This window comes from Esox lucius, chromosome 20, assembly GCF_011004845.1.
Source record: "Esox lucius isolate fEsoLuc1 chromosome 20, fEsoLuc1.pri, whole genome shotgun sequence".
In the NCBI taxonomy this organism is placed as follows: Eukaryota; Metazoa; Chordata; class Actinopteri; order Esociformes; family Esocidae; genus Esox; species Esox lucius.
In genome coordinates this window covers 2617106-2643552 of record NC_047588.1, presented here as the reverse complement: position 1 = coordinate 2643552, position 26447 = coordinate 2617106, and the positions used below count along the sequence as shown (strand labels likewise).

At 37.9% G+C, this 26447-nt stretch overlaps 1 protein-coding gene across 2 annotated transcripts; it reads right to left on the bottom strand.

Moving 5' to 3' along the window:
* Positions 1–386: 386 nt before the first annotated feature.
* Positions 387–21032, bottom strand: fez2 (fasciculation and elongation protein zeta 2). 2 transcript variants are annotated; one of them, XM_010864253.4, is made up of 10 exons: positions 20544–21032; positions 18389–18497; positions 18089–18205; positions 13724–13859; positions 13315–13586; positions 13019–13099; positions 12708–12783; positions 12462–12527; positions 11312–11335; positions 387–1177 (listed from the first exon to the last, which is right to left on the bottom strand). In XM_010864253.4, exons 1-9 carry the CDS (start codon positions 20849–20851, stop codon positions 11325–11327), a joined length of 1176 nt encoding a protein of 391 aa, XP_010862555.1. In that variant the 5' UTR covers positions 20852–21032; the 3' UTR covers positions 387–1177; positions 11312–11324. The 2 variants fall into 2 exon arrangements, with proteins under 2 accessions (XP_010862555.1, XP_010862553.1); XM_010864251.4 differs by lacking the exon at positions 11312–11335.
* Between the last annotated feature and the right edge of the window lie 5415 nt (positions 21033–26447).

The following is a 26447-nucleotide window of genomic DNA, read 5'->3' as shown; positions in this document are numbered from 1 at the left end:
ACCACTGCAAACCCTTATTGGCATTGACATTATTTAATTTCATATTAAGGATGTGTGGCTAGCATGCAATATATATAAACAGAAAAGACCAGCTTCCTCATGAGTAACATTTAAAAAGGTAAATGGGACAGCAGAAAGCCAAGTGGTTAGTGTTGGTCCAGTAACCAAAAGCACTGATCATAATTTGATTATAATCATAAGCTTTGAGAAGAATTGACTCACTCATATCATGAAACAATGGCTAATTGTGTTTACCACTGACAGTCAGTTTATTTAAAAAATAAAATTAAAAAAAATAATGATGCAGCAGATAGTTAGATTTGTATAATAACGTTTGGTTCAAAATAAATAATTTACAATATACAAAAACTGAGGCAAAGACAAAGGCAGCTACATTTCTTGTTTATTTAAATATAAGAATGCCCATATTTGTAGCTAGAGTGTACTCCTGTGTTGTAGAGTACAGTCAGGCCAGATCTGGGCTGTATGACAATTCAGGGCTCAACTGAGTATCTGAGACCCAGTTAAAATGTGATTATTCACTCATGCATAGCTAGTCGTCACATCTGTGCTAAGCAATTATTATAGTTCTGTTCTCTTTCTAGTTCCTTCAAACAACAATGGTAGCTACAACTTAGCTACAAGTAAAAAATATTGTTGTACAGAATAATGTTAGTTCAATTAAGTGTATTTTATCATATTTTGACCAACCTAAACTTTCTCCTTTCCGTGATATTGCCACTGCTTATAGGGGGCGTTTATCTGTTCAAGACAACCCTTTGGATATGAATACTGTAGCTTTCATCATCTCAGGGCCAAAGTCAGTAAAGCACCCTATCAGCCACATTATGTAGATGCTGCACTAAAATGTATTTTCCTATGACTTTGACACAATGAATGAACACTGCACTTAAAGTAAAAAAATTATAAATTGCCAAATACCACAAGGATTGTAAAATCACCATGCTCAACAAACAGACAATACTGAATAAGTTATAAACATCAACAAAGGGGTTCTGATAAAAAGGAGCAACTTGAGGTAAAACATTATGCAACAAAGAATAAATTAAGTGTGCTTATAAAAAATAAAATCCACAGTGAGAGTCCTCTTCATTTTGCTTGTTGACATGACAGCTCGATGCAGGTATTGTCCTTCCAGTCTATGTTGGGCAAAGCACTGTGGAAATGTATTTTATAAATTAGCATGTCTGATGCTTGGTGTGACTGCCTGGTAGGCTACAACAGGAAAATTCTAAGTACACAATAAAATGTACAACAAGATTGGGTGGAGAAAACATTTTGAATTAGTGAAATATAAAAAATTAAAATGAAGTACCTGCATCTAAGTTTGATAAGCAAAATGATGTAAAGAACTCCAAACACTGTGGAATGTGTTATACTCAATGTGTGTTATACTCAATAGACTATTCAATCAGCCAGAGAGAAAAATGGATCTCAATAGTTCTGAGTAGCTAGTGCTTCACTTTGAGCATTTTAGGGGGATCCTTAACACTATGTTAGATTCTGTCCAAGTTTGATCCATGAACAAAATAAATGCAACCAGAAGTCAGGGGAGATCCATCTTTATTCAGCATGAGTCTATGATGTTTCCCTTCGGTTTCTCATTTCTCTCTCTCTCCAATGATTACAAAGTGGACACAGTATTTATGTCCCAGCACATCCCCACCTATATCTGGCTGTCTTCCAATCACATACGTGTATTCTACATCCTAACCTTACATGGCCTAATAGTGTCCCTTCTTAAGTTTCTTGGCTCCACAGCTTATCAGGTTGTGTGAGGCCCCTCAGTAGTAGATACCAACTGCTTGTGATACGGTACCTCATATAGCACAAGATAACGAACCACTCCTCTAACAAGAGAATAGAACTAAAATACATGCATATCATCAGGTACAGACAGGTTTCCTCACAATGGTATGTGCCAACCTACGGTCCATGGGTCTATTCATAGGGTCTATGACAGTCAGATGGAAAACTCCTATCAGGAGGTATGGACAGGATGTGTGGAAATCATCAGAAATGGGGCATCATATTTCCTACTTAGTGTCCTTCGTACAGAGATCATTAATACTCTCATACATTGTGTAATTCAGCTACTTTTCATGCCCAATATCTATCAGTCCCCCCTTCACACATTAATGATTAACATATAATAATTACATGTTGATAAAAATAGCAAAAATAAAATTACAGTCCAATTCCTAATGAACTGAAAAGGTCCAAACACTTTGGTTAAAAAACAATAAATAAAAATAATAAAAAGGATTATCTGGCCTATGAGGCTTTATTATTCCTGAAATGAAATGAAAATAAGATGCAATGGACACAGCTTGCCCTGGCACATAGCACTGTATGGTACTGCAATCACAATAACCATTGTGATCGATCTTTGTCATACACATCAAGTCCCAGGCTACTATCAGTCTAACCCGTGTCCAACAGAAACAGACCTAACATGACATATTAATGAAATGCATAATTCATTCACAATAAACCCTTTAAACAATCAAAGTCCCCCCTTGTCCATATCATGAGTCATGCGTCAACATCATACCAACAACCCAACATATCCTGAACGTAACACAACACTCAACTCCAATGAATGTACTAGTGACAGTTTCTACCTTTTGAAAAGGAATATGGCACTATTAAACATATCAGGACAGTTGTTGTAATTATGACTATTATGCAGCTTCATAAAAAGACAAGTATCAATGACCAATGTTTGGGTAGTGATCATATGTAGTCCTCTACCTGCCTTGTGAGGAATGAACATACATACATACATAAGATATCAAAATATCTGTCAATTTAGGAAAACTATTGATTGTTAAGAATGAAGCTGGATTCCCATCAAATGTCCTGTAGTTCTAGTCTTCAGTCTTCTCTGTCTTGCATCAGTGATGTAAAGTTCCAATATCAGCTATTGCAGTCAGTGTGATGTGGACCCACCAAATTGCCTGGTTGTTCTAACAAGTCAGTGTAGGTGTGTAGTGGAGTAGTGAGTTTCCAAAACTTCACTACTTCAAGATTAACACCACAACAGTGTCTTCTACTGTGATGGGACCATGTGACCTTTCCAGTCAACTGGCCCGTGGTACTCTGACCTATAGTATGTGGAGTCCCTCTGGACTCTCCTCTCATCTTGCTGTCAATGATTCATCTGGAAATGGGATGTGAAGCCAAGTGATCTGACCCTGGCATCGTTCTGCCATGTGATTGGTAAGGAGGATTCGGAACAGATTCAACCAGTGTAGTTGTAGAAATCCTTCTTGAACATGTTGCTGGTACTCACACACTCAGTTGCCTGTGTCCAGTCAGTGACGTGATGTATCATCAAAAAAGGGGGTTGTGATGTCCTGATCTGTTGAAAGTATAACTGCAAAACAACGATTAGTGTGGTTCAACAGTCCATCTGACTTTCATCCACTTGGTCTGGTTCCGTCAACTCCCAACAATGAAGACAATAGATCAGTCTTGAAAACTTGGGGATCTCAGAAGTTCCATAGACAAGTTTCAAAAGTCCATGTCAAATTTCCTTTTCCATCTAGAACGGGCTTGGTTGATGTTTCATTCAATGTGCTATATTTATGCTGGATAGCACCTAGCAGTAGAATGAGATTCCGTTGTCTGATCAGACTTGACTATGCATAACCAAATCAAAAATGGTAAGATCTAATATATTCCACCATTAAAATGTTAGACCTTACAAATAAACAAATGAAAACAAATCCAAGGAATGGAAGATGTAAAACATAACAAATGCCAGTGCACCATTATAACTATGCAAACAGAAAAAAAACTAAATGTTCATGTAACTCCTTATAAGTACAATTTGATTTGCTTTGAGCCCTAAGCTCAACTATTTCCAATCATAATCAGTTATCATATCATACATCCCCCCTGCTTTCACTTCATTAAGTCAATGGAAAGCGACACCATGAGTGAAAGCAGAATCACGGCGAATACGGCCACAGGAGGCGCCATCCTGAACCCACACTGGCCATCATTTTGGGACGGACATGTAAAAATAAAGATTTGGTAATAGGGATGGATCTAGAATCCATTTGTTATGGAGTTTCGTACTGTATATTCATCAAAAACAACAAAGTGGAAATGTTATAAACACAAACATTCACTAACACAATCAAAGACATCAATGTGCAACACAGTCTTGTGCGAAGGAATTATAAACCATATAACCCACTGACACATTCGTCTTACAGAGCTAAACAGCTCTCAAATTCTTTAATTGGCTATCATGCATTTATAATATCCTGAAGTTTCTTGGCACATGCCTAACTAAATTGGTTAGCCCACTAAGGGATATGCTGAGCAACTAAATTTTAGGAGAGAAAAACTCCAGCCCAAGTTCCAGTGGTACATCTACTGCAACCACCAGGGCGATTGTATTAGCATATCTACAGCACCCAAATTTAGCATTTTTAAAGGCAACGACCAAACTACCTTGTGACAAACAATGTCTTAATTGACCTTCTACATTTAAGTAAAATTCTCCAACTTTGATTCATTTTCATTCCAAATAGTGGCGGTCAGCCAAAGACTAAATCACAACTTATATTTTGACCACATCTGTGGTTCTATTGACATCAGAATTACTCTATCATCAACAATGGAGGATGACTTTTGGTCTCCACCCTCACTGTAGTCCATAAATTCCTATATTAAAACTATTGAGTGGAAAATGGGTCTAACCTTTACCTAATGTTTGACTATCCCAAAACTGAATATGCCTATTTTGAGGAAATAACCACAGTTGAGACCAGTCTTAACACTCAATTTGAACCCTTAGTAATAGGCTGCCCTGATTTAATGGGAGAGGTTGTTTGGGGTCATCCTAGGGGTCTGCCCTCCTTCCTGGAGCCCTTGACTTTTCCCACTTATAGTTAGCCATGAATAAAGGCAAAAATTATTATTTAAAATGTGTATGAAATTTAGGTTTCTATGTATTAAAAATCTGTACATGGTCCTCAGACTGTCAGTAGCACCATATGTTATTCTCTCAACCTAGCCAATATCCTTTAAATGAAGGTTCAGATTTATTGTCTTACTTATCTCTAGTATTGTGTGCAGTTTGTAAAAATATGCTTGTCATATCTATACAATTACTTAACATTCTTGTGGACATTCCAAAACATTGATACAAATTATGACTAAACCGAAAACAGACATGACCACCCAAGTAAGCCTATGTATTCTAACACAGGGCAGTGTGTGGGGGAATTGGCTCAAGCACTCCTCCCTCCTGTGCTGCTCTTAGAACCCAGGATTAGTCTATTTTTGTCAGTCAACCTATTTAGAACTGAGTATCTAGCTTTTGTTCTTTAAAACACATATGTCATCTCAGTAACTAGAGAACAAATTAAACGGTTCCTAATTAACCAAAGCAAATTCAGAATAAAATATACAATTTTATTGTAGGGGAAAAACTCGCTTTTGGCGGTTTTCACCCTTTTTGTCCTAATTTCACATGAGACTGTAATCTCAATCTTTTGTCTAAAACCAATTTATAACATATATTAGAACCAAATTCAGTGCACATGGAAAGCCACGTGTCTATTTAAAAAAATTATTACCCTATGTGTATTGTTTCCCTCTCACCAGTTGTCCTGTGACAAGGCAGAGAGAGAGAGACAACACACATGCATTCCAACTTGGGGGAAACCCTCTGTAAAGGCTTATGGCTGTTTTGGATTTATATTCAGTCCTCATGGGACACAGCGTGTCTTCTTAACATTAAAGATTATCACCATGTGGATTCTTCATTCTATCACTGATATAATATATAAGGAAAGAGAAAACACAATATTTTAACCTTTTGTAAGAAAACCATGAGACTATTTTACTAGATTACAAAATCATCATTGTACCAATTTCTAATTTATCACAAGGGTTAGATGTATCCTCGTGTTAAAGCCTGTAGTGAGACCCTCCTTGAGGCCTTACGGTTTTAAACATTATCATCAATGCAATAAATACGTTTGATTTAAATTTACATAGTGAACATGACAAAGCACAACAAAACAGGCTATTCCTTGAATACCTATTAAAACATGTTCAAGCATGACAGAACAAAACAGGCTATTTCCAATGCTTATTAAAACATGCTATATACCATCAAAGTGCTTTCAAACTAATATTAACTTGAATAAGCATGGTCATTATCAAGGGAAGTGATCAGGTTTCCTTGATAAGTTCCAGCTCTACTCAATATTTAGGTATGATACATTTTTGGAAACACATTTAAAACTCTTAATCAATGATTATTAGCTCACGTCAGTTCCCGGTATCACCAGGAAATCCTCTGTCTTTGATTCCTGAATTCCATACATGGGAGAACTTTCCTTGCTGCTGATCGGAATGTGGGTAGAATGTCTCATGTTCCAACTGTCTGTGCATCCTGTCTTTTTCTTTTGGTTCTTCATCTTCTTGCGACACTCATCCTGCCAATGTCCAATGATTCCACAATAGTGACATGATCCTGATTTCTTTTTTAATGGGCTTTGAGTGTCTTTAGATGTTGTTCCTGCTTTCAACGTTTCCAGTTCCTTTTTCCAACTTATCCAGTTCAGCCATTTGTTCAGCCAACGCCCGAACACATTCTTTCTCATTCTATCTTTGAGGAATTTATCAATCCATTCTTCAATTTCTGATAACACAATCAACGACCATTGTGTTTTTTGTAATTCATCAGGCATTCTTTGAATTTCTTCCCATATTTTCTGTATATCAAAAAAAACTCCAAAAATCTTCTTCTGGAACAATGGCATATTTTTTAATTATCTCTTGGTGACAGTTATCTATTTTCAAACTCTTTTTGATCTCATAGGCCAAGGATTTCACCATTTTCTAAATTACAACGGGAGGGCTGCAGTCCCTGTATTTACCACGTTGTTTAAAGACGTCTTTTTCTTCCCCTTACTTGTACAAGATTTAAATTATTACTACATACGCGTCAACCTGCTATCCAAATAACAAGGACTTCTAGATGAATACCGAAGCTTTGCACTAAAGAGTGGCCTATATTAGGACTTTACACATGTGTCACTTACTACTCAGTCTAGTAAGTACTTCCCATCACAACAAGGAAGATTTAGCAAGGACTTCTAGATGACTTAACGAAGATTTATCTTCTTCTGTGGAATCTCTGGACTAAGACTAAGAACACATCTTTCAGTGTCAACGTAAGTCCACAGGTGGAAACCACAGGTTTCCATTGCCTAAAAAATTTATTTCTTTCATTTCTAGGTCTTCTTATTGTTCCAGATGTGTTCATCTGGATACTCATGCTGATTTAACTGACTTGTTCTTTTAGAGTGGTTTGACTCACCATTCAGAGTGCAAATCCATCTATCCGGGTCACGGCACCATACTGTTAGATTCTGTCCAAGTTTGATCCATGAACAAAATAAATGCAACCAGAAGTCAGGGGAGATCCATCTTTATTCAGCATGAGTCTATGATGTTTCCCTTCGGTTTCTCATTTCTCTCTCTCTCCAATGATTACAAAGTGGACACAGTATTTATGTCCCAGCACATCCCCACCTATATCTGGCTGTCTTCCAATCACATACGTGTATTCTACATCCTAACCTTACATGGCCTAATAGTGTCCCTTCTTAAGTTTCTTGGCTCCACAGCTTATCAGGTTGTGTGAGGCCCCTCAGTAGTAGATACCAACTGCTTGTGATACGGTACCTCATATAGCACAAGATAACGAACCACTCCTCTAACAAGAGAATAGAACTAAAATACATGCATATCATCAGGTACAGACAGGTTTCCTCACAATGGTATGTGCCAACCTACGGTCCATGGGTCTATTCATAGGGTCTATGACAGTCAGATGGAAAACTCCTATCAGGAGGTATGGACAGGATGTGTGGAAATCATCAGAAATGGGGCATCATATTTCCTACTTAGTGTCCTTCGTACAGAGATCATTAATACTCTCATACATTGTGTAATTCAGCTACTTTTCATGCCCAATATCTATCAACTACAACCGCCAGGCCTTTCAGACAATATAGAATAGTAGAAAAAATGATGAATCACAGAATGTTTTAGTTTTAAGCGGTTAATGAATTCGAAAAAAACCTGAAGGTTTTTACTTAAGGTCTTATCATACGAAAAAAATTACTAGAGAATGAATACATAGAATTATTATTTCTAGGAACACAGACTATATTATTATAATTTGTTTATTAGGCCGTACAAATGTACAAAATGAAAATTACTTAAATTATTCAAATTAAATCCATTCAAATTTAGTTTTCATTTTGATCTCATTTTGATGATGTACAAGGTAAAATAACAGACATTAAATCAGCCAGTTATGCAATGCTCAAAGAATGGACACATGAATAGCCGTACATAGGCCTAAAGCCCGGTTGCCTAATAAGCACCAAAAATTACAAAGAATGAATAACACTTAGGCTACAGTTAATTCGTAGAAATAAAATTGATCGACCCAAGGATATGTAGCCTCCAAGTAAAAACAGTGTATTGCAGTGTATTATTCAATTCATTTGTATTTGTAAATTTGATTAGCAGAGTAAAAGGATGATTTACAGTAGCCTACACTGTCACGGTGCCTCCAGAGATCACGGCTCCCTCCGGGCAATCTTGACTACATTGCTCCCTGTCGCCGGCCTATTAACCACCACTGTCCATCTTTCCTGCTGCTAGCACCGCATTCACGGAACACCCCAGACTCTCCACTATTACGCACACCTGTTCCACATCATATCACCACAGAGTTCCCATCATTATTCACACCGAATCCTCACTACTACAGCTTATAACTGCCCTTGTGTAGTAAACCCTTGTTTCACCATTCATCCTGCGCCTGAGCTCTTTGCTTACCACACCGTGACATATATGAATAACAACATTTAAAAATATAAATTCGATCAGCAGAGTAAAAGGATGATCAAAGGATAATTTGCAGAGGAATTTGCGGTTGCTGTTGTTTTTTTTGGTTTTTTTTGCTAGGAGGCACAGGCATTGGAGGCTCTTTATCAGAATTAGGTGAAAACCCAACATCCGAGACTTCGATTTCGGGATATATTTCTCTGACTCAATCTCATCTAAATTTAGCATCACCTGCAGTGCTGTCAGGGTGTCGAATCGTCGGGTTCTGTTTGCCATTTTGAACTAAATACTGTAAATTGTGTCTGAGTTGTCTGATTATATACAATTTCAGATTATATAAAATGTCTACCCTTATCATCATTCTTCATCATTACACTTCAGTCACATGCATACTGTAGGTGTGTCTGGGTTGATCAGGGGGTTATCGCCCATTCATCCATTGACGTCATTACTATTTCATTGCTATTCATTAGATTAGATTAAATGTAACTTTACTGTCATTGAACAAGTACAGTATAACGAAAACGCATTTAGTATTTCACCAGAAATGTGCAAAAAATTGGGTGTATAAATGTGCAAATTGAAGTTGCAAGTTGGCGTGTGTAGCTGAAATGCAGGGATAGCAGCATTGAGGTTACAGAGGTAGACATGTACTTTTTAACAACTGAAAAAAGTATTAATGTACACAATTTCAAAGAGTGATTTACAGTAGCATATATGAAAATATAGAAGCAATCTTTGATTGTATTGATGAACAGTAACGTGAATTACATTTGCTGAACTGATAATTGGTGATCGTTGGTATTTAGTTTTGTGAATAGTTAGTTAGATTTGTAGAATCTTAATCTTCAGTAAAATAAGCAGAAAAATGTAAAGAGAGATGATAGGAGAGAGAAAAAAAAAGCAGATAAACAGTAACATGTAATACCTTTGTTGAATTGGTAGTTGGCTATTGGTAAAGGTTGTCTGTTATTTCGTTCCTTAAAATATTTTGATTTACATTTGATGAATTAGCCTACACAACAAGCAGAATCTCTTATTGAAAAACGGTAACATGTGATACATACAGCTCCGGAAAAAATTAAGAGACCACTGCACCTTTTTCTTTCCTTTCCAAAAAAGTCGAAAAGGAAGGTTTTGAGTGAGGAACCGAAGGGTTAAAAGTAAGAGGCCACTGCAAATTGAACGCTTCTGTTCCTCACTCAAAACCTTCCTTTTCAACTTTTTTTTGGAAAGGAAAGAAAAAGGTGCAGTGGTCTCTTAATTATTTCAGGAGCTGTATGTTGAATTGTCAAGTAGCCTATAGCATTTCTATTGTATTTCAATGTTAGCCTAATTAAATTGTTGAATGGTCATGGAAATCTTGTATTTTATTTGTAAGTTTGTTCGAATTCATTTAGGAGTATCGCACATTCATCCATTTACATCATGCATTCAGTGAGGGGTGATTAGCGCCATTTGGGTACCAAAAGCGGGCTGCCTGGGTACCAACTTAAAGTGCTATGGGCTGTTGGCCGATTAAGTCAGAAAACAGGGCAGTTTAGAATTCTGACAATGGAACAATGGAATATATCCCCATTTAGGAAAAGTCATGGAAGGAGGAGGGTGTAGCTTTCAAATTCGAATTTTTTATTTTAATTACAAACTCAAAGCCAATTCCCAAAGGCATTTGGCGGTCCTAGTGTTAAGCTCTACGTGGAATGACTTCAGAATGTAAAGGGTTATGCAAAGCGAGGTTGTATGTGAGACCTAACATTGTGACATCAAGGTGAGCAGCAATGAGGTTTACCCAAGAAACTATGACTAAGTTAATAAAAGACTTAGAAGTCACCACCAAATTTCTAACATTTACAAGGGGAGTAGCAGAAATTATTGATTAACAACAGTCTTAGAAATCAATTACATAATATCTTGCAAGCATGGCAATCTAGTTTAGGTTATGTGTAGTCTGTAATTCATATTTTTATAGCCTTTTTATGCTTTTATCTTACAACAGGCTTCTCATGGAGGAAGTGTTGATAAAGTGTTTACAATTATTTTGAATACCACTGTCACTGTTGAACAAATACTGTAACATTGACAGGAAATGTTCCTAACTTAGCAGCCAATCAAGAAGTAGTAGTTATTAACACGATATCACAAGTAGTACCCTCATCACAGACGGTGACTTCAAACCATCCCCTCAGTTTAATCATCTAGTGAATACATATCATTATTATATATCAACCATACCATTAATTGTAGCAGTTTGACAATGAGAGGAGGACAGGGCAGTGACAGGACACAAGGGTAGGGTAAAGTTACATTACAATACAGCTGAGTGGCCACAGGGAGTGCCCTCGCAGCAAGAGAACTACAACACACAGTGAACAGTGTCTGTGAATGTGTCACAAACCTCAGTCCATGGCTCACACCAGAGCTAGCATGTACAATGCAGCGAGACAATGAACAGAAAAATAAAAGAAAGGCATGTAGGAAATCTGTAAATTGTTCTATCCCGTACACATAAAATGCAACAGAACATTAGGAAAATTAAATTTAAAGAGAATGGGATCTTACGCACTTACAGATTTCTAAGATACTGTACAAATGCACTTACAAATTGTTGACAATTTTTTTACTATGAAATTGATAAAGTTGAATACATTTAGGAAGAATATTCAGGGACTTATTTGGCTTTTGAGTGCTTCTTTCTAAAAAGAACACAAAACATCTGGGACTTTATTTATCAAGGAGTGTATGCACATTTGCACCAGTTTTCCACCAATGGTTGGTATTCCTCAACTTTGAACTTTGCGGGAAGTGTGCGTATCTCCATAAAACTTGTAATTGTACTGCAATAATTTTTGATCCATGGGAATTATAAACATTTATTTAAAAACATGTTGATAAAACAGATGCACTTACTGTTCCTAAAAAGATTGCATAGCATCTCTATTGTTGTTCATTCAGTATACTTTCATTATGTAGGATAACTACAATCATATTACAGGAAATGTATTTATTTTTCCAGATGACTGGTTACACTACACTGCTAGTGTAGTCTATTTAATATTAAAAAACATTTGCTATTGTTTTAGTTTATTTTTTTTATAAATTTTGTAATGCATGGAAATGGAAATTATGTATTGTTTTTCAATCTTAGCCTCCTTGGATTCTTATTTGTTGTATGTGTGTGAGAACCTTTCAAACTCTTCCTCCAACAAATATTGCTATTTTTTACATGGAATAGTGCTGACTTCCAACATTAATAAAACACACAGCAATTCACAGAAGTATGTAATGCTCACTCAAGTGCTCACTCTGATTTATCAATGGAAACATGCACAACACTTGATAAATTCTAATAATTTGTTACGTAATCAAATCCTAGGATCCCAATGTGCCCCAAATTTCAGTGAGGAATGTACGCACGGTTGATTAATGAGGCCCCTGAAACATCTAATCACTGGCAGGAGACAGTCATGTAAAAATGCAGACACAACAGTATGACTGGACTGGAATATGGCCTCCTAATGTACAAACGTGCAAATCTGTGTATTTACCTTTGAGAATGTAGTCTGTCAAGAGGTTGGGCACCTTGTCACTGTCATCTTTCATAGCCTGAAGGACTGCAAATGAAGCGCAAACCAATCTTAGACGGGCAATGAGATCAAACATCTGTAACACTGGATAAATGACGTTGCCCTGTACCCAGAACAATTTAGGACTTCTTTAGGATTTGTGTGATGCTGGGCGGAGGATAAATGCCCTGCACCTGACTGGTTCCACTTATTACGTTGGCTACTTACTTTTGGTAAGAATCTGAAGATCTTCCAACGATGGAGTACCTCCTTTTTTCTCATACGGGATAATCGTAGTCAGATACTAAGCAAGACAAAGGGAGATAAACAACAGAGAAAAAGAGAGATAATAAGCACATGCTAAAAGGTTAAAAAGTAAAGTAACGAGAAGGAACAAGCCATTTCCTACGGTCAGATGAGACTGCAACTAATTAAGATTCAGTTAACGGCTGGATGGATCAGCAGGGGTTGATATTCTTCACCCCCAAAAACGATACAGCACAGATAAGAGAAACAGAGAAAAGGAAAAATATAAGCACCTGTCTTTCTGTGCCACCACTTCCAAAAGTTTGCCGGAAGCCATTTTGAATTGCACTGGAGATTCCCTCCATGCTGAATCTCTATGAAGGAAGAAAGTGAGGCAAAGGAACAGGCACACAAATAGGAAACCAACAGAATAGAAGAGTCTGGTGCAATGTTTAGAAGTTGAATATACCAAAAATAAACAAGTAAATGAAGATCGCACAAAGCAAGGAAAAAAGCTGTATTTTGGTACAAAAATATTTAGATGATGCGCTCGGGTGCGGGTGTGTTTGTACAGCGTAATGTCACTCACAGATCCGAGTGCTTGTGTTCTCTCTTGTCGGCCCTGCAGGGTTCCCATCCCGCTCTTTAGTTTCTTCTTTTTCTTAAGTAGTTCCCTGTGTTCCTTCTGTCGGTTCTGTACATCTATCAGGACAGAGATGAAGCTGTTCTTCACCTCCTTCTCAAACTCCAGCTCATCCCTTAGGGCCAGCTGTTGTATCAGCTCCTCACTGTAACTTCGGATGGCCATCTCCACCTCCTCTAGCAGCTCATTCAGCTCTGCTACACTGAGGCTCCTCACTCCTGCTTGCATACATACACAAACACACAAGGGTACAGATATGACAGCGCTTATACTTTTTCCCTCTTCCTCTGTCATTTTGTCTCTCCCATATAACCATTGGCGCAAGTCCTTACAGACATAGATACTGTATACTCACGTGCTTCAGAGCAATGGTTGGGGTTGGAGCGCTGGATGTCCAGTGTGAGCATGGAGAAATCTAATGGAGACAGGTGGTTTTGCTCTGCTTCCAGGTCAGGAGAGTCTTGCATCATTTCCTCTATCTCCTCAATCACCTATAACACATGGTATTTTCCACCTGTGGGACTTAACATGGAATATCTCCACATGGTGCATTACTTGGACTGCAACTCATTTGTAGAACTTACTGTTATCTTAAAAGGTGAGACCCTGCCCTGATTTTAACCACACACACCGGGTCATTCAATGTCAGTTGTCTCTGTAAAGTCCTGTGCCCAGATATTGCTTCGCTGTATTTTAGCTTTAGCCAAAGTCACTCCATAACATTTTGAGCATTTTAAAACCTTCATATCATGCAGTTCATGTGATAATCCATTCATGTATATACACACAATTACACATGTAGCAATTAGTTGACTGTATCATCACCAATTTTGATTTACCTAATATTTCATAATTAAAATTCAAGACAGTTTTAGGTCGTTTGGATACCTGTTCCATAGAATGGCAGCAGAGTAAAGGTATGTTTTTACCCATCAGGCATACACGATCAGCCATAACATTATGACCACTGACAGGTGAGGTAAATAACACTGATAATCTCGTTATCATGGCACCTGTCAGTGGCTGGGATATATTAGGCAGTAAGTGAACATTCTGTCCTCAAAGTTGATGTGTTAGAAGCAGGAAAAATGGGTAAGTGTAAGGATCTGAGCGACTCTGACAAGGGCCAAATTATGGGGCTGCGTAGCTACAGACCACTGTCCACTGCTGAGAGTGCTACAATGCTCACTTGAGCATCAGAACTGGTCCACAGAGCAATGGAAGAAGGTGGCCTTGTCTGATGAATCACGTTTCCTTTTGCATCACGTGGATGGCCGGGTGCGTGTGTGTCACTTATCTGGAGAACACATGACACCAGGATGCACTATGGGAAGAAGGCAAGCCGGGCAGAGGCAATGTGATGCTTTGGGCAATGTTCTGCTGAGAAACCTTGGGTCCTGCCATTCATGTGGATGTTACTTTGACACGTACCACCTACTAAAGCATTGTTGAAGACCATGTTCACCCTTTCATGGCAACGGCATTCCCTGATGGCATTGGCCTCTTTCAGCAGGATAATGCGCCCTGCCACAAAGCTAAATTGGTTCAGGAAGGGTTTGAAGAACAACAACGAATGTGTTAACTTGGCCTCCAAATTCCCCAGATCTTAATCCAATCGAGCATCTCTGGGATGTGCTAGACAAACAATAGAGGCCCCACCTTGCAACTTACACAATATAAAGGATCTGCTGCAAACGTACCACAGCACACCTTCAGAGGTCTACTGGAGTCCATGCCTCGACGGGTCAGGGCCGTTTTGGCAGCAAAAGGGGGCCCTACACAATGTTGGGCAGGTGATAATGTTATGGCTGATCAGTGTGTCTACTGGGAACACAGGGAGTAGAGCTCCCTCTTGTGGAATAATGGTAGGTGTAATTTATACATCAGAAATAATTACAGATGTTTGGGGACAGTGCTATGGACAATTCATACTTAATCTGACCCTTTGAGCCATGTCAATTCATCAGAATGAGAGGGTTTAAGATGAGTATGGGGAGGGATTTTCAAAATAATCCAGACCAGTTTATTCTGGGAGGTCTGAAGCTTATTTTTGAAAAACTGGGGGGAAACTGCTGTACCACATGCATAATGAAAATGACAGTGTACAAAGGCCCCTACCAGGGTCTTTAATGTTTGCTTAACTCAGAATGTAATGCAGGCTCTCTGATCAGTATTTTTCTAGGGTCATGTCCTGATTACAAGATATAATAATTGTTATGGAGCAATGTGGGAGTCATAAAATACATATTTGTTGTGCATTGTTGTGTGGCTTGTTTAACTTTGCAATAAATGTTTTTTATGTGACTCCTAAAGTGTGAGGAAATGCGATGATCTCATTCTCATCTTGTGCTGAGTTCCCCATGTGTAGTAGGGATTTTTATCTGATTTGTATTTGGTTAACCAGAGTATTTTAAAAACTACCGATACATAATGAGCGCTATAACATAATGCACAAAAGGAGGTGTAGTTCACATGAACATTGGCTAAATGGCTGTTCGTGTGACAAAAGAGTGTGCATGTGGTAGACACGCAAAACTCGGCTACAGAACTAGAAGACTATATTTATTCAACACATAACATTGCGTTTATTGGATGGAGTAGTCTAAAAAAGCCAGTTAGCTAAGCTAGCCAGCTATATGCTATTTGCTTTCTGCACTTTCAACCGCCTTAGATTACACAGCCTAATGTAGCATTTTGTGGCCAAATAATCTTTCCGTTGGTAACATTAATTCAGTAAATATATTCCACCTTCCCTTGAATTTGTTAACTTTCATCCACTTGCTAACAGTAGGCATTGGTGTATATATCACGTCATTCTGACTGACTGGGCCCACCACACTACCACCGCTTTGACTGACAATCGTAAAAAAACAAACAGGTGTGAAGGAGTGTGTGTTATAAAAACAACTTAAAATATTTGCCAGACCACCTAAGTGGAGCCGGTCTAGAAGAGCGAATGTCACTGACTGACTGAGTCTTATAAAATAGCGTAGTGGTTAAAAACGCAGACTATGGAACAGACCCCACGTTCAATTCCCATCACAGTCAAAATACATTATGCCTAAGATTTGTTCAGGACATACAAAATCTTCGCTAGCCACAAACTTCAGTAGCTATGTAATAGGAAGCCTAAAATACAACAGTTCTGGTGGATATTAGGATTTGTTCAGGATAGACAAACCCTGGCTACACTATTCTCTTGACTTTTCACTTGACAAAAAAAAAAAAGTCAGTTATCGTCACCTATATTGATAGATACTGTATCAATGTCATTCATGAATGGCTAATTACCTGTTAAAATGGTCAGTGCCAAAACAGGGTTTGTTCAGTATAGACATAAACTTCCCTGACTACAACCTTCAGTAGCTATGTTATAGGAATCCTGAAATGAAACTGTTTAGTGTTATATTGCAACTATTTCTTGTGGATTTTCAAATTATGTTTTAGGATTTCACCCAGCATATATATATAGCTCTGTGGTGCAGTTGTTAAAGATAAAGCCTTTCATGTGGGTTACCCGGAATCTCAGGAGTGCTTTTTATTGGGGGCCAGCTGAACTAGGCTGGCCAGGCTTATTGTTTAAAATGTCATGTTATATCATCATATGTAAACATTTGAGAGTAGAATTTTAATAGAATTTTGAGAATATTCAAGTCCTTTCTACAGAATCAACAAATACATGAAACTTTAGCCTTCAGTGAATGAATGAATGCTTAAGTCTCTCACCAAACCAATGCCCTTTAACATCTGAAGGAGGGAGCAGGAAAAAGTTGCAGGGAGAACAGCGAACTTAAATAAATACAATTTGAAAAAACATTAAACTAGATCAAACATTACAGGTTGCAACTAAAACCAAATACAATGACCGAAAAGCCTGCTGCGCCAGGATGTGACAAAGCCATGTGTTTAGTTATGCCTTTGTCTGTTCACTTTCACATCAACATGAAATATCATATCACATATATAATCATATGTAATATTAACCTATCTGATAATGTTAACTGAGGAAAGCAGGGTTGGGAGGGACCAAGAGAAAAACTATTTAATTGTGGTTAGTTAAGTAAAATACAATATTTTTCTCACTCTTTGACTTTAACCCAGACGATTTGCCTCAAAGCATATGCTTGCATGTAGCACTTAGCCGTGTGCATGGCATGCTCAGGTAAAGGCGTTAACAGTGTAATTTGTGGGAGAACTCATCGTTTAGAGACTGAAGGTAGCAAAATAACTACTTATTTAAGAGGGCTAATGTGTACAGCACCACCAAGACTCTATCTAGACCAGGCTGTCCCTCGAAATTGGACAAATGGTCTAGTGGGAGATTGATCAGAGTGGCTAACAGGCCAATTAAAACTACAAGAGTTACTTACATGGCCAAGATTGGTACGGTAAGGTGCCTCTAGAGAATCAAGAATTTCAATAGCAGAGTTGAATAGTTAAGAGGAAAACAAGCTTACCAGTAAAATACAACAATATTAATACGCAAAGAACTGTCATACTAAAAACCAGAATTAAAATGTTTCATGAAAACTAAGCCTGAAACATCAGGTTAGCCCACAATTACATTTTAACTGTTAATTTTGTTTTAAATCGTTGTAATATTTGATAGGATATGGTAACAAACTATAAAAGCAACTGTGAAATGTAAAAGAATTCTAGATGCTAACTATGTTGTGACCTTGCATGAAGTTTAGGCCAGTGTATGTGGTGGGAAGCCTACCTGTTCTGCAGTGAAGAGGGGTTCGTTGTTGAGGCAGGAGACGATGATGGTGTGCATGTCCATCTGTTCCCTCAGCTCCTCCTCATCAGACAGCTCAAACGTTACATCATCCGCCCTCTGAAATGACAGATCAGGGCAGGGGGAGGGGATTTAATCAAAACACATCCTGTCACAATGAATTCTGAATTTCAGATTGGAGAGATAAATAGATCAGACCAGAAGGTTGGGAGAGGGTTGGAGAGAGTGTGCTGGGTGGGTGGGTAAGGGGGGGTTGTCCAAAGAAAGAGCATACTAACTCACTGGATTGTCTTTGAGATTTAGTTTAGGGAGATGGAGGGACCGGGTTCGAGACTGTTTCCAGTCCACTGCCACGACATTGCCAAAATTATTTGTGAGAGCATTCCAGATCCTGTAGAAGAAATAAGGGACAAATAAAATGTAACTTCAACATCTGAAGGATGATCGATCATGTAGAGAAGTGGTGTCAAAATTGTAATAATAGTCTATGTATTTGACACTGACACCTAACTCTGTCAGCAGGTAGGCTACCGTTTAGAGAATCTGACCCTTAACCAAAATGTTTGGTCAGCAATGCGAAAAACTTTGTTCTGTCCATAAGGAAGGCAGATAGCTCTAATTGCTCCTACGGCATTGCTGTATATGGGAATTTTTTAAGTCAACTTACCTGGTAAAAAAATAACTGTTTATGTTGCCAAATATTAGTCAATGAAGAACAGATGGCAAAAAGGTAACTAACAGCTTACGAAAGATTATCATGAATTAAAAGATTTGGATGCTGTAATGAGGGCAAATCTGCCAGCTATAAGATGAGTTTGACTGTTGTTGATACTACGGCAGCACTACTGGTTTAAAAAGGGTTATGACTATTTCAGAAAGGAAGGATTTGGCTGGAAAAACAAATGTCTGAATTACATTATAAAGCATAATTGCTCCAGAATCTCCCATAAGTGTTGAATTAAATTGCTATCTAACGATTGACACGGCTTTGGCATACATTAACTAGCAGCACGCCACTGCTCGCTTGCCTCTGAAATTAATCGGTCCTTGAATGTGAAACCAGATGCCACTGCAAGTAAGTGGGCCAGCAGGAGGCTTTCCTCCAACCTAAAGCAATCCCAATGTCCCAGCGCAGTGAGTGTGGACACATCCTGTTGTTGTCCCCTCCCCTAGTAACTATTACCCAAGTAGTGAATGTAAATGAGTGTATTCTCAGTCTGCTTACCTAGTAAAATAAGTGTATGTATGAAATGAATGAAAATCTGAATCATAAGCAAGTTCATCAGCTCTCTTTACTGGAAGCTCCAGTTAAATATGCCCTTGTAAGGGTCTGTTTTGTTTTTGCTGTAGCCTGTCTTTGTTCTGATTGTTGTTCAAATCCTCGTCTGGTGTCCTGCTAACCAGAAACATGACAGCCCCAACAAAATTTTAACAACCGCTGAAATCCAAAATAAGGGGCATAGTATTTTTATACATATCCCAAAGCAAAAACAAAGTATCTGAAATACTTTAGAGATGAAAGCTTCATTGGTCAATGAGCTATCATTTTCAAATAAAAATTGTAAAGATTGCATAGATTAGATGTCAATACAAACTGAAAGACAAACCAGCAAGGAATTTTAAATGGGGAATATCTCAGGCACTCCAAACAAATTTGTAGAAAAACATATTTGTAACATTAACTTACAAAATTAACTGCAGATGTCTTCTGGTCATTCATGCTTGCATAATATGCTCGTAGTACAGTACAAATCTTACATATGGCCCATTTAAAGGGCTTTTTGATTAGGAAAAGTGTAACGTGCTGGTATGTCAGTAGAAATACCCAGCCACCTGTTTCTTTAGCACACACACCCTTACAGAAAACATACAGTTTTCATCTATAACTATCAGTTAACTGGTCTTAAAGTTGTTAGGACCAGTTAAACCTTAGCATTACTAAATCTACATAAACAGATCAGGGATCAACTAGACGGGCCCAACTCAGCTTTTAGGAGAGTCTAAACGTGAATTGTCCTACCTAAAATAAACTCCATGGAAGTGTATTTGGGTCAACATTCTAATCTAGAGTTAAGTGAGTCGTCTTGTCATATTTATATTTAGGACAACACAATGGCATGTTAAATGAGATTATGTGAATTCTGAGTTCACTAGCCGAAATAACAAGAAAATAAATATTGTAGACATAGATATTATAGTTAGATAAATGTAGCTAGCAAGCATTACTGTTAATCTATCAGTGTTATATGAAAATTCCTAGGCCTATTTGATGCAATGTTTAGTATTTATAGCGTGCGTCCACAATCAATAGTGACAGCATGGATGGACGGCAATTACTGTATAGAGAGCGAAACGTGACATTTGGTACAATGCTATAAAGGAAAAGGGTCTGCTATGTAAACAAGCTAACTTTGGACAGGAGTGACTGCATACTAACTTGTCGTTCTTCAATGTTGTATCCTCGGTAATATTTTTCAAAGGGGCAATGTTTTCTCTTTCGGAGTTAAAATTTTGGAAGCACGCCGTCAACTTCTCGTCGAAATCGTTCACCTGATCTTCCATGGACTTGAAGCTGCCAAATTCTTCCGAGAAGCTGTTTTTGAGCTCAGGGTTATCCTCCAGAGCGCCTGTCACCTCTTCCACGAACAAGTTTACTCGATTTACTCGCATCATGTGCTCTGAAGCCGGCTTAAACTCGTTAAAATCGTGCCACTCATCGTTGAAATGCGCAATGGGCGCCGCCATGGCTACCGCGCGAAACCCTATGCGCCTCTAAATTATGTATGCGGCGATGTAATGTCAGGCCACAGCATCCTCCAGTTCGAACAGTCTCTTTAAACCAGTTCAAAAACTGCTTTTCGCCCCCTTCTGGGGTAAGTGTAAGCAACAGTCTATTGTAAATCTAACCGTTTCTGGGGGCCTGCGCGAAGTTAGACCAATCTCAGATCTGTCGTAGACCAGGGAAAGTGGACATAGGTTCTAACTGGGCTTGCCCCTAATACAAAATGACAATTTGATACACAACATGTAGACTATTAAACTGTATTTACAAAGATATTTACAGAGATAAAAATGTATAGGATGGTTTATTCTCCTTCAAATTCTTCAAAAGGATTACAAATTACAGTTGTTCTCAAAAGTTTACTCTTGGAGAATTTGTAATATATGTACCATTTGTAAAGAAAACATGAGTGAGCAGGCAAAACACATGTATTTTACTTCTTATGGGATTCACATTCAACTGTAGGTCATAACAGAATGGCACAATCATATAACAAAACATGGTAAAAAAGGGGAAAAATGAACTGATCCCTGTTCAAATGTCTGCATACCCTTAGTTCCCTTTAGCATCAATGACAATTTGCAGTTTTTTGTAATAGTTGTCTAGAGGCACCGAAATTGTTGCAGGTGGTATAGCTGCCCATTCGTCTTGGTAAAATGCCTCCAGGTCAGGCAAAGTCTTTGGTCATCTTGCATGAACCGCATGTTTGAGATCTCCCCAGAGTGGCTCGATGATATTAAGGTCAGGAGACTGTCATGGCCCCTCCAGAACCTTCACCATTTTCTGTTGTAACCACTGGAGGATCAACTTGGCCTTGTGCTTAGGGTCATTGTTGTGCTGGAAAGTCCAAGAGTGTCCCATGCACAGCTTTCGTGCAGATGAATGCAAATTGTCTGCCAGTATTTTCTGATAACATGCTGCATTCATCTTTCCATACATTTTCACAAGATTGCCTTTAGAGCTCACACACCCCAAAACATCAGTGAGCCACCACCATGCTTCACAGTGGGGATGGTATTCTTTTCACTATAGGCCTTGTTGACCCCTCTCCAAGCATAGAGCTTGCAATGCTGTATTATGGTCTTGTCACTCCAAATTACAGTGTGCCAGAAGCTGTGAAGCATGTCAATGTGTTGTCGGGCATATTATAACCAGGCTTTTTTGTGGCATTGGCACAGTAAAGGCTTCTTTCTGGCAACTCGACCATGCAGCTAATTTTGGTCAAGTATCATTGTATTGTGCTCCTTGAAACAACCACACTGTATTTTTCTTGAGCAACCTGTATTTCTTTTGAGGTCACTTGTGGGGTTTTCTTTGTATCCCAAATAATTCTTGTTGCAGTTTTGGCTGAAATTTTTCTTGGTCTACCTGACCTTGGCTTGGTATCAAGAGATCTCTGAATTTCCCACTTCTTAATAAGTGATTGAACAGTACTGACTGGCATTTGCAAGGCTTTGGATATCTTTTAATATCCTTTTCCATCTTTATAAAGTTCCATTACCTTGTTACGTAGGTCTTTTGACAGTTCTTTTCTGCTCCCCATGGCTCAGTATCTAGTCTGCTCAGTGCATCCACATGAGAGCTAACTCATTTACTATTTATACACAGACACTACTTGCAATTTAAAAAGCCACAGGTGTTAGAAATTAACCTTTAATTGCCATTTTAAGCTTTGAGTGTTACCTTGTGTGTCTTTAACAAGGCCAAACATTCAAGGGTATGTAAACTTTTGATCAGGTCCATTTGGGTGATTTCTGTTATCATTATGATTTTAAAAGGAGCCAAACAACTATGTGATAATAAATGGCTTCATATGATCACCATCCTTAAATAAATGACGTTTTTTCAAAATCAATGCCAAAATTTCACAATTTCTGCCAGAGTATGCAAACTTATGAGTACAACTGTATTACCCAGACAAAATTAAAAGTACATTTGTTAATATATATATATATATATATATATATATATATATATATATATATATATTACTTTGTTGACATTTAGATGCTCCAAGGACTCGTTTCACAAGGGTTTGCAAATTTCCTCTGCCTACATTTGTTACTCTTCAATAGAAATACCACAAAGCGACACACCAATGGAACAATCTTTCTGCATATTTTCCTTCTTGCAAGTGGTTAGTGCGAAATGTGCATTAAAAATGAATTATTTTCCAATGACAAGCTAAATATATGGCAACATTTTTTAAATAAAATTTGTTTAGGGGATAATCACACATTACATAGCAATAAATTACTAGTAATACTGCTATCCCTCATAACCTTTTTTGTAAGATACTGATTTGGATTTTTCACAATTGTTAACAGGTGTGGACATACTGTACATAGATCCACAAGAACAGTCATGACAAGGCAGGCAACAGGCAAATAGAAAGGTCTAGTAGAGACAAAGCCTAAGTTTGTTTGTCCCTGATAATTTACAGCATGGCCAGTGGAAAACCTGAACAAAATAACTTTTGAGTGCACAACATCCACTCCAAATTTCAGGAAAAACAAGCTCACCAGAACCAGCTTGTACTTGATATTCCTTGTTAGATTGTTCCTTGTTATATTGTTGGTTGAAGGAGGTCAGAGCAAATGCCAATGCTTTATTAGCTTCTAGCTGGACCTCATACCCCAGTATGTATATTGGAGCCAACATTAAAAGCAGTACCAATACACTGTACTTGAGTAGTGCCATGTGTAATCTATTTTCATGTCACCTTTACTTTGAAACTTAAGCAAAGCTGCTTACTAGGAAAAGAGTATACTCAAAAGAGTAATAGAAAATAGGTGAGGTGGCAGGACATTTCCCAGTTAACTTTATTAAATAAAACAAACAATGCAATCACAGTCTAATATTTGAAATTATATTTCACAGGTTGGTTCACATTACAATGGCATTTGTAATGAAAGTAAAAAGAAGCCAACAAATATGTGTTATCTAGATATAAATTGAGAAAAAGAAAGAATTGCTTGTCTAGCAGATGTTTTGGGACATTTATACAAGCAATGGTAGAATAAACCCTGTAGAATGCAAACATGAAAACATTAAACCTGTCAATATATTTATGATACATTTGAATACAATACATATTATGTTTACAGAAAATGTTTAATGATTTATTTTTGTCTTATGGACTAGACATATTGCATTACCTCTTAACAAATACTCTAAAACATTCCTCTTTTCACTGTCTAGTGCTAAACTCATGGAAATGAGGCCTTCCAGTATACAGTATTTTATAATTAAGGAGTGTGGACATTAGGGAGTGTGGAAATCTTAGCAGTATTTTACTGTGTTGCTATTTTTAAAACAATATACAGTATTGTTTGTTTTAAATAATTAAAAATATCCTCTGATGACTGTTTTACCTCTTTGTGATAACCCACATTTTCCATAAAGCAAGGCATTCAAGTAAATATAAGAAAAATAAGTTATGATGTCACCAGCCTCTCCTACTGTAACAAAAGAGAAAAATCACTGGAAAAGGATTGAGGTAATGTGACACATGAAAGTTCATAAATCTGAAACATGGTTACTTGGCAAAGAACAAAATAATAAAAAAATTAAATAACATTGTTATGTATGGAGAGAAGATGGAGTGAAAATAACCTTGTAAAATAAATTCAGAACTTTCCACTGTGGCTAAAATGAACTCTAACTTCCGAGTATCCCAGATATTTATTGTTTTTTACTTGTTACTATGAGAATTTTACGAAAGTGATCATATTGAGAATGCTGGGTGGATTTTATTAATTCTAAATGTGATCAAGATATGGATTTCTTTATGGATTTTTAATAAAGCTGTTGATGCCATCCCTGCTCCCATGAATATGGAAGGAAAATTATAGAGGAAATAATCTTTCAGTTTTAGCATTCTTTTAGATGGTGTATGCCTTAAGAATAAAGGGTCACTATTAATTAGTATGAATCCATGTATCCCATGCACCAAGCAATATTTACAATTACCAAATCTATGCTTGGATCACATTGACTTGCAATGCAGCCATAGGGGGATACGCCATTTCCATTCATGAATTTGGGCGATGCTAATAATGCTAATTACACACGGGACATAGATGAATAATGGATTGTTTTAAAATGACTCTATGTGCCTTCAGAAACCACTCAGGGTAAGTGGACATTTACCCAAATATGAATTTTAGCTGACCTATCCCTTTAACTTTTGTCAAGTCAATCTGGTGCCAAATTAGATGAAAGAGTTTCTGCAACAGTGTTGGCAATGTAGCGACTTTGTCGCTAGATTTAGCAACTTTTCAGACCCCCTAAGCGACTTTTTTTCAAAAAAGCGACTAGCGTTAAATCTAGCGACTTTTTGTGGTGTTATTGGAGACTTGTTCTTACTCAACGAGCAGCGGGTGCCGCCGTGGGCCCCTCCCCCATATGAAAGCACTTACAGGCGGCCCAGTCCTCGCACAGCAGTTCCTCCGAGCTGCAGTCAGAGCAGGAGATGTTAACTCCTCCGCGTCCAGAATGAAAATGAATCGCGCATGCGCTCCGCCAGAATGTCTCTTTTGGGTAACTTTTGCCGGTCCCAAGCCCGGATAAAGAAGGTTGGTTTAAAAAAAAAAAAAAGAATCGACAGAAGAAAGTTAATTTGTAGTTCTAAACATATTTAGGGTGTTTTTACTCACTTTTTGTCTCTCCTACAGGCAGCGGCCATGACGTGCAGATCCATGACCTTAATCCATGACCATGATGATATCTCCCCTTGTGTGTCGCTCTAAATGTTTATTTATTTTTCTAGCCTTTTGACTTAAATAGCGCCCCCTTTTTTGATTTGTTCTTAGTTTTTTTGCTCAGGTGATTATTTCTTGTACATGGACAACATTTGTAAATACGCATGTATATTATTTTCCCCAACGAGAGTTTTGTATGTTTAAAAAAATCAAATCCATTCATGATGCTGATGGGAAATTATGCAAATTAGGCGATGACGTCATTTTGTGACTTCTAGCGACTTTTAGGACCACAGACATCTCATTTAAAGGCTAGACGTCTCATGGCGCAGTCACTTCCGGCATCACCGGTGGCCATCTTGTCACAGGCAGGCTTCCTGTCGGGCTCTGTGGTACCTAATATAAGGTGAGTGATCAGCACTAACACAAATACTCTTATCTCGCTGAAACCTTGACGGATTTACAAACAGTTTGGTTTCTTACAAACGTTATTAACGTGGCTATAATTCTGAATGCTTGAAAATGTTGAAATTGCAGCTTTTCTTTTCTAAAAATGTCTAAATCGTGCAGCATAGTTGGATCACGGCTACTTGCGCAAGTTATCAAGGCAGATATCACAAACGAGCTGTTCGATTATAGAGGTTTTACTGACACCAATAACGATTTTATGACAACTAATCTTTTGTCTAAATTACAATATTTGTGGATGTGGTTGTTGTTATTTGCTGGCTAATAACAATAAGCTTTGAGTGAGACCTATGGCAGCTAACGTTACAGTTTAGCTGCTAACCAGCAAAGTTGCACATGCTTTTCAATCCGATTGGTTCCTGTGTTGCTTGAAGGACAGCAATATGTC

What these genes read in the sequence shown, in the direction of transcription:
- fez2 (XM_010864251.4), bottom strand. Translation starts at nt 20,851, where the DNA reads ATGGCGGCGCCCATTGCGCATTTCAACGATGAGTGGCACGATTTTAAC. An exon ending in ACAACATTGAAGAACGACAA is followed by an intron (nt 18,498 to 20,543) that starts GTTAGTATGCAG and finishes TTTCTTCTACAG; the next exon opens with GATCTGGAATGCTCTCACAA. An exon ending in CAACCATTGCTCTGAAGCAC is followed by an intron (nt 13,587 to 13,723) that starts GTGAGTATACAG and finishes GTATGCAAGCAG; the next exon opens with GAGTGAGGAGCCTCAGTGTA.